The sequence below is a fragment of the Panthera pardus genome, unplaced genomic scaffold, assembly GCF_024362965.1.
Source record: "Panthera pardus isolate Hobbes unplaced genomic scaffold, ASM2436296v1 HiC_scaffold_27, whole genome shotgun sequence".
In the NCBI taxonomy this organism is placed as follows: domain Eukaryota; kingdom Metazoa; phylum Chordata; class Mammalia; order Carnivora; family Felidae; genus Panthera; species Panthera pardus.
Window position 1 is genome coordinate 6630930 of NW_026526843.1, and position 13039 is coordinate 6643968.

The 13039-nt window shown below is 43.7% G+C and overlaps 1 protein-coding gene and 1 pseudogene across 7 annotated transcripts in view; one reads left to right on the forward strand and one right to left on the reverse strand.

Annotated features, from left to right (window-relative positions):
* LOC109253721 (P2R1A-PPP2R2A-interacting phosphatase regulator 1-like) overlaps positions 1–13039 on the forward strand; it is a 106699-nt gene that overhangs the window by 66425 nt on the left and 27235 nt on the right. For 4 of the 7 annotated variants that reach the window (XR_008418399.1, XR_008418401.1, XR_008418400.1 and 1 more), the window contains one exon: positions 7313–7498. The exons of 2 other annotated variants lie outside the window; for them this stretch is intronic. Coding sequence is in view for 1 of the 5 variants with exons in the window: in XM_019426926.2 (XP_019282471.1) it covers positions 3489–3516 (28 nt within the window). In the remaining 4 variants the exon portion in view is untranslated. Of the gene's footprint in view, positions 1–3488; positions 3618–7312; positions 7499–13039 lie in introns of those variants that run through there. One more of the 7 variants, XM_019426926.2, reaches the window with a different exon arrangement.
* Positions 773–1126, reverse strand: LOC128773921 (60S ribosomal protein L37a-like; annotated as a pseudogene).

The window sequence follows — 13039 nt, forward strand, 5'->3', positions numbered from 1 at the left end:
TGAGAGGTCATGCATTTCTAGCATGAGTCAAACATTAAAAGGGATCCAGTGATTGTCGGTGACGTTAACTTTGATTAATTGTTAAGATGACGTCTGCCATGTTTTTCCAGTGTAAAGATACAACTTTTCTTTTTGTACTGAGTAACTAATGTATGGGGAGATACTTTGAGACTATGTAAATAACATGTTTTTCATAAAACTTTCAGTCACTAGTTTTAGGATCCATTGATGACTCTTGCCTGAACAGTTTTTACTATGGTGGTCGTCAAAGAGTAATTTTCAACATAACATCTATGCATTGGTTAAATGAATTGCTCATTTGTCCTACAGAAGGGATGCCTCCTTTGCTAGGACAGCAGCTTCCAGTTGGCTGCAAGAGTGAAGTCTAGGTGGAGACAAGCTGGCAGTGCTTGGAAAACTTAAATGAGGTCAGTTCTGCTCCAAGCCCTGCTGGCCTGTATCAGGACCCCGCATGGACTCCGTGGCCTTCCAAGATGGTCTCCCTGCTGAGGCCCAGCAGCAGCGGCTTGCTTAGTCAGCCCCATGCCTGTAGGACCCATGCCTGCCTACTCTTACTATTTTCCATCAAAGTGGAGAGCAGAGAGGATAAAGATGGGGGGCACTCTTGCCTTCCATTTTGACTTATTTGAAAAACAAAGCAGAATTCAGGATTCCACCCAACCTTTTCTGCCATTCTGGAGACCACATTTTTAGACGGTGGGATCGAGGCATTGCTTTTTTTTTTTTTTTAATTTTGTCACACAAATTTATTTATTATAGGCTAGCAATGTGTTAAATGGTGGAGCTTCTACTGGTCTTTCAACTCCTTCAGGCTTCTGATGGCCGACTTTACTGTGAGGGCAGAAGTGGTGTTGTAGGTCCAGGCACCACCCGCTACAGTTTTCATGCGGGAACCACGATGCCAGATTCCCCACAGCTCGTCTTTTCATCTTGGTTTTGTCACAGAAGGAGCAAGGCTACTTGGTGTGCTGGCCTATTTCAAGCTTCTTCGCCATTTTCCTCAGGGAGGCACCACAACGGGTCCCGTATTTACCGACGATTCCGACCTTCGTGGTGCATTTAGCCATGTCGCTGCGAGCTAGGTCGGAGCCCAGGGAGCCAAGGTATCATGTTCATGTGGGTTCTTGTACAGAAAACGAAAGGCACCGTGACTACATGGAAGGCAGAGGGAAGTACATGGTGGAGTTATTTTTGTTCGGGGACTGTATTAGTTTCCTAGGGCTGTTGTACCAAAATACCACAAACAGGGTGGCCTAAAACAATAGAAATTTATTCTCTCACAGTTCCAAGAGCTAGGGTTTAAAATCTAGGTGTGGCAGGGGCATGGCATGCTCCCCCTGAAGCCTCGAGGGCAGGATGCTTCCTTGCCTCTTCCAGCTTCCCGTGGCCCCAGGTGTTTCCTGGCTTGTGGCTGCACATCTTCAGTCTCTGCCGCCATCTCCCCTGTGTGTCTGCATTTGCCTTCACATGGCATTCTCTCTGTGTCTGTGTCTTTGTTCAAATTTCCCTCTTCTTATAAGGACCTCGGTTATATTGGTTTAGGGCCCGCCCTAATAACCGCATCTGAACTTGATTACATCTGCAAAGACCCTAACATTCACAGGTACCCAGGGTTAGGGCTTCAGCCTCTCTTTTTGGGGGACCTGACTCAACCCATAACAGGAGCCATGTCTGAAGTCCAGCCCATTTGGGAACACAAAGTGGAGTGCTATTCCCTATAATGCCTCAGCCCAGTATAACAGAGCTCTCTGTCCTTCCTGCTCACTCTGGTCTTGGTTGGCTTGCCAACATGTAAGGAAGGAAAATGAGACAGGCAGAACATCCTCAGCCCCCTTGAAATAGACTTTGGACGTTAATTTTCAAATGACCACAAGCGATGCACGTAGCCATTGCATAGAAGACAATAGTAGAGAACAGGAACAGTCTACGAGGCTCTGGCCCCTGCATTCCTTCACAGAATTCTCATACTTATGATATAAATAGATTTGTTACCATTTGACCGATGGGGAGCACGAGACCCAGAGAGATGAAGTGACTTCAAAAAAGTCACACAACTACTGATACTAAATTTCAGTAAATATTTGTTGCCTGAATGAGTGAATGAATGACTCAATCTGGGACAGTATCTCTGGTCTCCATTTCCTGATCCATTACTCTTTCCACTGTACCTCACAAATGACTGAAGACTGAGGTGTGGTCCCAAGACAATGAAGTATAGATCTGACCAGGTCAATTCCAGATTCTGTTGCTATATTTAATAACTTTCTGAATTCTGTGGTAATGAGCATGCCAGCCTAATTGATTTCTTTTCCTGCTCCTCTTCTGATACACCAATCAGGAGGCCATTTTGTCAAGATACTGAGGCATTGGCTTTAATTTTACTTGAGCTACATAATTGTCTAAAATTATATTTGCACTAAAGGCAGGCCTTATCACGGGGACACTTTTCCTATAACAATATATCAAGGAAGTAAAGAATTCAACATGTTACCTTCATACTCAGAAATGGAAGATTGATATTCCCTCATGCCCATTTCTGGGTTTCCATCAGCATCACTGAGGGAGCCGGGAAAGCTCCATCCAACAAGGACTCAGTAACAATGTGCTGTGTGCCCAACCATGGGCTAGGTGATGGAGTGAAGGTCGGGGAAGAAGAGAAGGAAGCTCTCTCAAGGATCTTCCAGTCTAAGGGAACCATGTGGGCATCCACATGGGAAACAGTGACCAAAGAGAAGTTGACACTTCCTAAGCACCTATGAGGTGCCAGTCACTTGACGAACCCGGGAAGGCAGATATTACCCCTATATAACAGATGAGCAAACTGAGGAACAGAGAGGCTGAGACAACTTGCCCAAGATCGCATAGCTAGTAAGTGGTAGAACCAGGCTTCAAGCCCAGCAGGCCTGTGACTCAACAAAAGAGAATAATATGAGATGGCTTATAGGCAAGCACTTGCTTGCATGGGCCAGACGAGATGCATTCAAGAAGTTTCAGTGAGATGCATGGAATCTAGGAAGGCCAGGATGGGGCCTCTGGGAGATAAGACTGTGTCAGGAAGTTGACAGCCTGCAGCAGGTGCTCCCATACCAAATCCCTTTATAACTTGCCCACTACAACCACCTGTTCCCTGAAGGGCTCAGGCTCCGTCCATCTTCTCTTCTGGTGTACTTGGGAAGGTGGGGAAGAGAAGCCAGTTCACATTTCTACCTTCAACTCAAACTGCCCCCTCTCTGAGGCTGGCTGAACTGTTAACCATCCAAGTGCCTGACCTTGTGGGACAATTTCTCCACGTTTCTCAACCCAGAAGCATAGCCCCCTTTGAGCCGAGAGGAACCTCTCTTTTGAGAACCACAAGACCCCACACCCCCCGTGGCCTCCCCTCTCCCTCCTTTCCTCCCCTTACGCTTCTGTTCACATAGAAAGCATGGCAGGAATTGAACGTGTTTCTGCTTTTTTTTCCATGGCAGGGAGAAGAGCTGGCTTAGTCAGATATAGAATCCTCCCAGTCTGCTCAAGGCGTTGCCAATCAAATAGCCTTCATCTGAAACATCAGATCTGTAGATTAAAATAAAAGAAGGGCACACGCATTCTCGGACTTTTTTCTCTACCCAGTGAAAAGAATAAGTTTCTTAAGTCTGTAGTTTTAGTTCTCAAGAGTCAAAGAGTTATGGTATATGGGGGGAGGGGAGGTGGGGGGAGGGTTCTCTCAAAAGAAAAATGGGATAAATGAAAGGTTTTGTAGGTCACTTACAAGAAATGCAGAGTTGTGCTCAGATTCTTTTTAACTTTTTTTAAAAATTTTATTTATTTTTGAGAGAGAGATAGAGCATGAGCAGGGGAGGGCAGAGAGAGAGGGAGACACAGAATCCGAAGCAGGCTCCAGGCTCTGAGCTGTCAGCACAGAGCCCGATGCGGGGCTTGAACCCACGAACTGTAAGATCATGACCTGAGCCGAAGTCGGATGCTTCACAGACTGAGACACCCAGGCGCCCCTTTAAGACTTTTGATTTTGAAATAAGTATGGAGTCACAGGAAGTTGCCCTTCACCCAGTCTCCCCCAATGATTACATCACACATAATTATAGTACCATATAAAACCCAGAAAATGGATATAGGTACAATGTGTATGTATAGTTGTATGCCATTTCATTACATGTGTAGATTTGTGTGACCACCATCACAATCAAGAGGAAAACTATTCTATCACCACAAAGATCTCCCTGTGTACCCCTTTGTAGTCACACCCACCCTGCCCCCTACCCCCATCACCATCCCTAATCTCTGGTAGCCATTAATTTATTCTCCCATCTCTATAATCTTGTACTTTAAAGGAGCGCCTGGCTGGCTCAGTTAGCTAAGTATCTGCCTCTTGATTTCGGCTCAGGTCATGATCTCGTGGTTCGTGGGATCGAGCCCCGTGTCGGGCTCTGGGCTGACAGCGTGGAGCCTGCTTGGGATTCTCTCTCTGCCTCTCTCTCTGCCCCTCCCCCACTCGTGCTCTCTCTTTCAAAAATAAATAAAACATTAAAAAAAAGATCTCGTATTTTAAAAAGTACAGTTCCCTTACAAAAATGGATTGGCACCTCCAGTTTTCACAGAATCTCAGGCTTGAAGGAGTGACTTCTCCAGCCCATTTCCCACTCCATGCCCAAATTCCCTCTCCACTTCCTCCAAGTGTCCATCCAGCTGCTACAACATGCAAACCAGAACCTTCTTCAGGATCTTATGGATATTGCGGTATGTGATATAAATATTTAGAGCAAGGACATTGTTTCCTCCTGCAAACTTATTTAATAACTGTCAAAACTTTTACCCTTAGACTAAATATTACAAAAGGCCCTCTCCTGTGCTGATTTTCCCATCACACCCTGTTCTATCCCAAACAAGCACCTCCTCTTTCCACCCTTTTACCTAGTGAGTGGGATGAGATGCAGGAGGCCTGGAAGGCTCACAGAAAATGCCAGAAATCCCTTCCTTAACTATAGATGAAACAGTCTGGCCTCCAGCAGTTGGGGCCTTTCAAACGTAAGTGGTGCCTGTGTGGAATTTATTTCCCAGGCTGTTGTTATCTACATGATACCTATAAGTCATTCCGGGGAGATAATCCGTGGAACCCAACTGCCCTGGAGTCCAACTCCTCGGGACTCGCTTGTGGTGGGTAAGAGAATTTTGCAAGGCACTCTATAGCCCATAGCATCAGAAAATAATGACTCAAAAGCATGCCAAGACCAGAAGGGGTTAGCAGAAGTCAAGCCATGGGGGTTCCATGGCTGGGATTAATTTGGATCCCCCACCTCCTCTCCCCTGTACTGTTTTGAAATCTTTCCACTTTGCACAAACCGAACTTGCTCTGCACAAAGAGCACCTTGTTCTCCTCAACTGAACAGCGGCACTTACACAAATGCAGACTCAGACCCATTAGGATGTGGCCTTTAGAAGAAATGATTTCAAGGGGTAGTGGTGGGGAGGGCATCTGACTTTGGGCCAGGAGACACTGCAAGCTAATGAATACCCTCCTCCTTCTTGAAGTATGGCTAAGAGGACCCTAGCTCACCACTTTCTGAGTGGGGGCTCCTGCCTTCCAGAACCCTCACTTCCCCTTAGGTGAAGAGCGTATGAGCAGTGAGGAAGGGAAGGAAAGACTACAGCTAGCTGTGTGCCCCACCCCAAGTGCCATGGCTCTGGGTCCACATCACAGCTTTCAACCCAAAGGCTAAAAGGCCTGAAATATGTGCTTCAGGTGAATGTAGCTACTCGTGTCTCAATGTTTTCCCCTTAACTAAATAGCCTGTGTGTGGAATTTGTCATTTCCAAAGTGAAAAGATATCTCCAACTGCTTTAATGATCCTGGCACGGGCGTGGCTGCTTTGGTTTTTTAAGGGGGTAATTTCTGTGGCTACTTTTGGGCTTTTTCTTCAACTTGTGGTAAATGGACAGAACACAAGGCCACTCCCTGGTCTGGAAGCTGATCATGGCTCTGACCCTTGCTCACTGGGAGGCCTTCTTGTGGACGACAAGTAACTTCAACTCTCCCAGCCTCAGTTTCCTCATCTGCAAAGGAGGGATAAATAATGACTGTCCTCCTAACAAAGGAGGTCATTTACATAAACACATCAGCAACATCTTTGTGAAAGTTTCAGAGGGAAAATCTAGTGATCAAGACATTCCAATACAGTATCAAAAATAGTTCAAAAATGTTCTTCAGTGTTTAGAAAAACATTCTTTTTTTGGAATTCAAATGGTTACTTTCATTTATTTTTTATTAAGTTTTTTTTTTAATTGTAATTCCAGTATAGTTAACATACAGTGTTATATTAGTTTCAGGTGTACAATATAGTGATTCAATGGGGCACCTGGGTGGCTCAGTCAGTTAAGGGTCTGACTTCAGCTCAGGTCATGATCTCATGGTCACGGGTTTGAGCCCCACGTAGGGCTCTGTGCTGACAGCTCAGCAGGCCTGGAGCCTGCTTTGTGGATTCTGTCTCCTGCTCTCTCTGCCTCTCCCCCACTCATACTCTGTCTCTCTCTCTCAAAAATAGATAAAACATTTTTAAAAATTTTTTAAATAAACATTTAAAATTTTTCTTAAATACAGTGATTCAACAAGTCTATACGTTATTCAGTGCTCATCATGATCAGTGTACTGTTTAGTTCCCATCAACGATTGCACCCATCCCTCCACCCACCTCCCTTCTGGCAAACATCAGTTTGTTCTTTATAGGTGAGAGTCTGTTTCTGGTTTTGTCTCTGTCTTTTTTTTCCTTCGCTCATTTTTCTGTTTCTTAGATTCCACTATGAGTGAAATCATATGGTGTTTGTTTTTCTCTGACTTATTTCACTTAGCTTATACTCTCTAGCTCCATTCATTGTTGTTACAAATGGCAAGATTTCATTATTTTTATAGCTGAATAATAGTCCAGTGTGATATATCTATATCTATATCTATATCTATATCTATATCTATATCTATATCTATATAATCTTCTCTATCCATTCATCTGTCAACGGACACTTGGGCTGCTTCCATAATGTGGCTATTGTAAATAATGCTACCATAAACATAGGAGTACCTATATCCCTTTGAATTAGTGTTTTTTTGTATTTGGGGGAGAAATACCCAGTAGTGCAACCACTGTATCATAGGGTAGTTCTATTTTTAATTTTTTGAGGAACCTCCATACTGTCTTCTAGAATGGCTGCACCAGTTTGCATTCCCACCAACAGTGCACAAAAGGTCCTTGTTCTCCACATCCCCACCAACGCTTGTTGTTTCTTGTGTTGTTCATTTTAGCCACTCTGACCCATGTGAGGTGATATCGCACTATGGTTTGGATTTGCATTTCCCTGATGATGAGTGACGTCGAGTATCTTTTCATGTGTCTGTTGGCCATCTGGATGTCTTCTTTGGAGAAGTGTCTCTTCATGTCTTTTGCCCGTTTTTTAATTTGATTATTTGTTTTTGGAGGTGTTGAGTTGGGTAAGTTTTTTATATATTTTGGATAATAACCCCTTATTTGGATATGTCATTTGCAAATATCTTGTCCCATTCAGTGGGTTTTCTTTTAGTTTTGTTGATTGTTTCCTTTGCTGAGCAGAAGCTTTTATTTTGATGCATTTCCAATAGTTTATTTTTTTTTTATTTCCCTTTCCTCAGGGAGACCTATCTAGAAAGGTGTCACTATAACCAATGTCAGAGAAATTACTGCTTGTGCTGTCTTCTAGGATTTTTATGATTTTGTGTCTCAACATTTAGGTCCTTAATCCATTTTGGGTTGATTTTTGTGTGTGGTGTAAGACAGGGGTCCAGTTTCACTCTTTTGCATGTAGCTGCCCAGTTTTCCCAACACCATTTGTTGAAGAGACTCTTTTTCCCATTGCGTATTCTTTCCTCCTTTGTTAAAGATTAATTAACCATACAATTATGGGTTTATTTCTAAGTTTCCTATTCTTTTTTTTTTTTTTTTTGATAGAGCAAACAAGGGAGACAGGGATAGAGAATCCCAAGCAGGCTCCACACTCAGCATGGAGCCCAACTCGGGGCTCAGTCCCACAACCCTGGGATCATGGCCCAAGCTGAAATCAAAAGTCAGATGCTCAACCGACTGAGCCACTCAGGCACTCCTGGGTTTTCTATTCTATTTCATTAATCTGTGTGTTTATTTTTGTGTGCCATACTGTTTTGGTTAGTATAGCTTTGTAACCTAACTTGAAGCCTGGAATTGTGATACCTCCAGTTTTTTCTTTTTCAAGATTGCTTTGGCTATTCGAGGTCTTTTGTGGGAGCGTTTCCCCTCAGGTCAGGACCAAGACAAGGATGTCCACTTTCACCACTTTTATTCAACGTAGCACTGGAAGTCCTAGCCACAGCAAACAAAAAGAAGTAAGAGGCATGCAGATTTGGTAAGGAAGAAGTAAATCTTTCACTCTTTGCAGATGACATGATACTCTATGTAGAAAACCCGAAAGACTCCACCAAAAGACTACTCGAACTGACACATGAATTCAAGTCACATGATGCAAAATCAATGTACAGAAATCGGTTGCATTTCTATACACGAATAATGAAGCAGCAGAAAGAGAAATTAAGAAAACAAACCCATTTACAGTTGCACCAAAAATAATAAACTACCTAAGAATAAACTTAACCAGAGAGGTGAAAGACCTGTGCTCTGAAAATGATAAAACATTGATGAAAGAAGATGAAGGTGACACAAAGAAGTAGAAAGACATTCCAGGCTCATGGATTGGAAGAACAAATATTGTTAAAATGTCTTTCCTGCCCAAAGTGATCTACAGATTTAACGCGATCCCTATCAAAATTCCAACAGCATTTTTCACGGAGCTAGAGCAAACAATCCTAAATTTTGTATGGAGTCACGAAAGACCCTGCATAGCCAGAGCAATCTTGAAATAGAAAAACATTCTTAAAATAATTCTTAAAGTCTTATCTGTTTTACCTTAGGCCGGGTTTTTTGGCCGATCATGACTCCATTCTTAGGGTTCATTATATTTTTTAGCAAGAGGGTGAGGTTGGCCATAAAATATTATGAAATCATTAGAGTGCAGAGTTAAAAAAAAAAAACAAAACAAGAGTGGGGGATAAAGTCATCCAAATACTAGGAATTTGATCTCAGCCATAAAGGCAATTAGCTTTGTGGAGCCAATAGGTTTACTACTTTTCAGTAGGATTACTGTTTCACAACAGCGAGTTGTGTCCAGGTCATTTGGTTGTAAAGTGGAGAGTCAATCAGAATAACCCCGTGGTGCCTATGACCAGGCCAGTTTGTGTGCCTCTTCACCTGATCTTTCTTTGTGAGGGCAGCGTGCCCTGAACTGGATCCCTGGGGCTTTGAGCTGAGAACTTCATCGGGTTCCTGCTACTGGCTAATTAATCGGCAGATCGACTCGTTGCAAAACCAAGTAGCCGTGCTGACCCATTAACGCAGGTCCCTAGGGTCATTAGGACAGCAGAAAGAGAAGGAGATGGCCTCATCTCCCAGGACTACAGGGGAGAAGTTCCTGAGATCTGATGAGTTCTCAGACGAGCATGATCCAGGAATTGTGCTTTTTCTACCTTTTCCTGTAATATTCCTTTTCGAAAAGCTCCTCAGAAAACAAAATGTCCTGTGGCCTTGCCCAGCAATACCCAGCCACTTAAGGGCCCCTTCTCCGTGGAAGCAGTTCTCCTGCACAGGTCTGATAGGCTCAGACCACTCAGCTGGTTGGAAGGTGCAATAGCAGTCAGTCAACAGCCTACCCTTCCTGCCCATGTGATGTCAAACCAGTCTGGCTGATTTTTTTTTTAAATTCATTGCCCAGCTCTGCGGGTCGATAATGTATCTTCCCTTTGTGCTGGGAGACTGTGGTTGCAGTCTCGTTCCTATGTGGGTCCACAGTCACTGTCAAGGGGGAGTACCTTTGATCGCTGCTCCAGTGTTTTGTTTTGTTTTGTTTTGTGACCACTCTAAAATATTGAGCTGTCTACGTGATGCCATAACAGTGGATTGGAAAGCGAGAAGGTCTTTCAGTGGAGGAAGCGATTGCTTGCGTAATAGCCGACCGTGTGGTTTTCTGTTGTTGTTTGCTGTTGTTGTTGCTGAGATGGCTCGTTGTTTTGTGTTGTGTAAACACATACTATTATCTTTTCTTTTTTTACTGAGTTGCCCCAAAAGTAAACTCCCTCGTGGGGAGGCTGCATGCTCTAAGTGGTAAAATCAAAAATTGTGAAGCCAGACAGATCTAAATTTCTTAGCTGTGAGCTCTTGGGAAGACTGAATAATCTATCTGAGCCTCAGTTATCTCATCTGTAAACTGGGCAAGATAACATCTGCCTTGAAGTGTTGTCGGATCGTTATGAGGCTATTTTAAGTGTCTGGCCTAGGTCAGGCAGTCAGTATTTCTCAACTTTAATGTACATACACATCACCTGGGGATCTTGTTGAACTGCTGACTCTGACTCAGTAGGTTCTGGGGTGGGCGGGAGATTCTTCATGGCCAATAAGCTCCCAGGTGATGGCCATGCTGCTAGTCATTTGCAAAGTGGCCAGCACAGCTAGTTCCTTAATACATGAGCACCCCAAAATAATTCAATCTCTCACTTAAAAATTACTGAGAAGAAACCCTTTTTCCTCAAACATGATACCAATCTGCCTATAGCTATGTTCCCATAGCCTTTGCAAAATGGCTCTTTGAGATTGGCCATGGTTGGTCATTTCTGAAGGCAGGTAATCGGTACGTGGGAGAGGTTCATTATACTATTCTCTCTGCTTCTGTACATCTTTAACATTTTCCAAGAAGAAAACCCCAACAGATTTTTAGGGCAGTGACACTATTCTGTAGGATACTATAATGGTGGATGCAGGTCATCATACATTTGTCCAAACCCACAGAATATGCACCAAGAGTGAACCCTAATAGAAGCTATGGACTTTGCGTGATAATGACCTGTCAGTGGAGGTCCACGCATTGAAAAAAATGCACAACTGGGGGATATGGATAGTGGAGTGGCTACGCATGTAGGGAGGGGGCATGGGGTATGTGGGAACTCTTGGTACTTTCAGCTCAGGTTTGCTGTGAACCCAGAACTGTTCTAAATGATGAAGTCTAATCAAGAAAACACCCACAAGGGGCTCAGTTGGTTGAGCGTCCAACTTCGGCTCAGGTCATGATCTCGCAGTTCTTTTTTTTTTTTTTTTTTTTTTTTAATTTTTTTTTTTTTAACGTTTATTTATTTTTGAGACAGAGAGAGACAGAGCATGAACAGGGGAGGGGCAGAGACAGAGGGAGACACAGAATCCGAAACAGGCTCCAGGCTCTGAGTGGTCAGCACAGAGCCCGACGAGGGGCTCGAAGTCACGGACCGTGAGATCACGACCTGAGCCGAAGTCGGACGCTTAACCGACCGAGCCACTCAGGCGCCCCGATCTCGAGGTTCTTGAGTTCAAGCCCCGCGTCGGGCTCATGTGCTGACCGCTCAGAGCCTGGAGCCTGCTTCGGATTCTGTGTCTCCTCTCTCACTTCCCCTCCCCTGCTCATGCTCTGTCTCTCTCTGTCTCTCCACAATAAAGAAATATTAAAAAAAACCCACAAACAAAAGAGAGCTGTTTCCTAACAGCGTGAGAGCCGCAAGAGATACAGGTTGCCTAGTACAGTGATTACCTCCAACAACATGTTCATTAGAAGACAGAAAGCTTTCTTTCCAATTCTGCAAATAAATCCATTCATAACCTTGCCTTCTGTGACCTATGATTGTACAAAAGTAATTTCCCCATCCACCCCAGGATTTAGCACATTTTTTCCCTTACTATTAGCACAACTCACACTTCATTTTCTCACAATGTTTTTTGCATTGTTTTTCTCTACCTTGGTGGACTAAAGTCTGTCCACATCCTTCCTCATAACATCATTTATTCTTTTCACTTTATTGAACCAGGGCTTTTCTCCACCTACCCGGATCACATCCGGAACTGCCCAGCTTGTGCGTTCATTAAGTCCATGATTCACAAAACAATTGCCATGCAAAATTGGAAAACACACAGAGTGAGCTGGACAATCTTCATCATCTTCCTTGAAGTGGGCCTGGTTTTTATTAGGTACTGAGCTGACACAGTTCAGGACAGGTGCCCCCAAATTTTTGGACGTCTTTTGACTCACCAAGTGATGGAAGCAAGTCAGAAAGAAACTAAATGAACAAAATAAGGAAGCAGCCAGCTTGAGCTTAGTCTGTTTGCATTTCTTTTTCCTCTTGGTTACATAAAGTATAAAGCCTCTCCCAACCAGTGTCCTAATTGATTCCTCTTTTTTCTGCCGATGGCAGGGTCTTTGATGTGGTAACTGGACAAGGCCTCATCCCGATAGCCTGTAGCTGGGTCAACTCTTTGTTATTTTGTTTGGTATTTAATCCTGGAGAGTAATGTTCTGCCCTGGTATGTTGTTTATCACTTCCAGATTATAGGTGTAGCAAATATTTTCCTAATGAAATAATCACGAACTTGGCATTCTCCCTCTGGGCTAACACAGCTAGGCTCTGTGGGGCTCTCCGTCTGGATCTTCTAGTTCCAACCCACTCCCTCCAATTTCCTTTCGGTCCATTTTAAGTTGTCCCTTTTAAGCGTATTCTCTCCGAATGCCAGGGCTTTAGGTGCTACTGGAAATGTCCCATCTTTTTCATAATAACAACGTTTTGAAATGTCAGCGCTGTTTCCGTGTTCATGTTGAAACCCCAAAGGTGTCTTCTCGGCAGCCGCTGTGCTGTCTTTCCCCTTAAATGTTCGCAAATGAAAATATCTAGCAAAGACGCTCATTTCCAGAATCCCTTCTAGAAACCTGAACTTTCCATGCCGACTTTGTGCGAGTCCTTTTGAAGTTAACTTGGGTGGCAGAATTGTGCAGGCCTAACGATTTCGAGGTGACAAACACCTGCCGCGACAGATAATTACAACTCTTGCTGTGCATTTCCTGTTTGCCGGCTGCTTTCAGGATGAATCATATTTGTTTCACGATGACAACTATTTCTTTA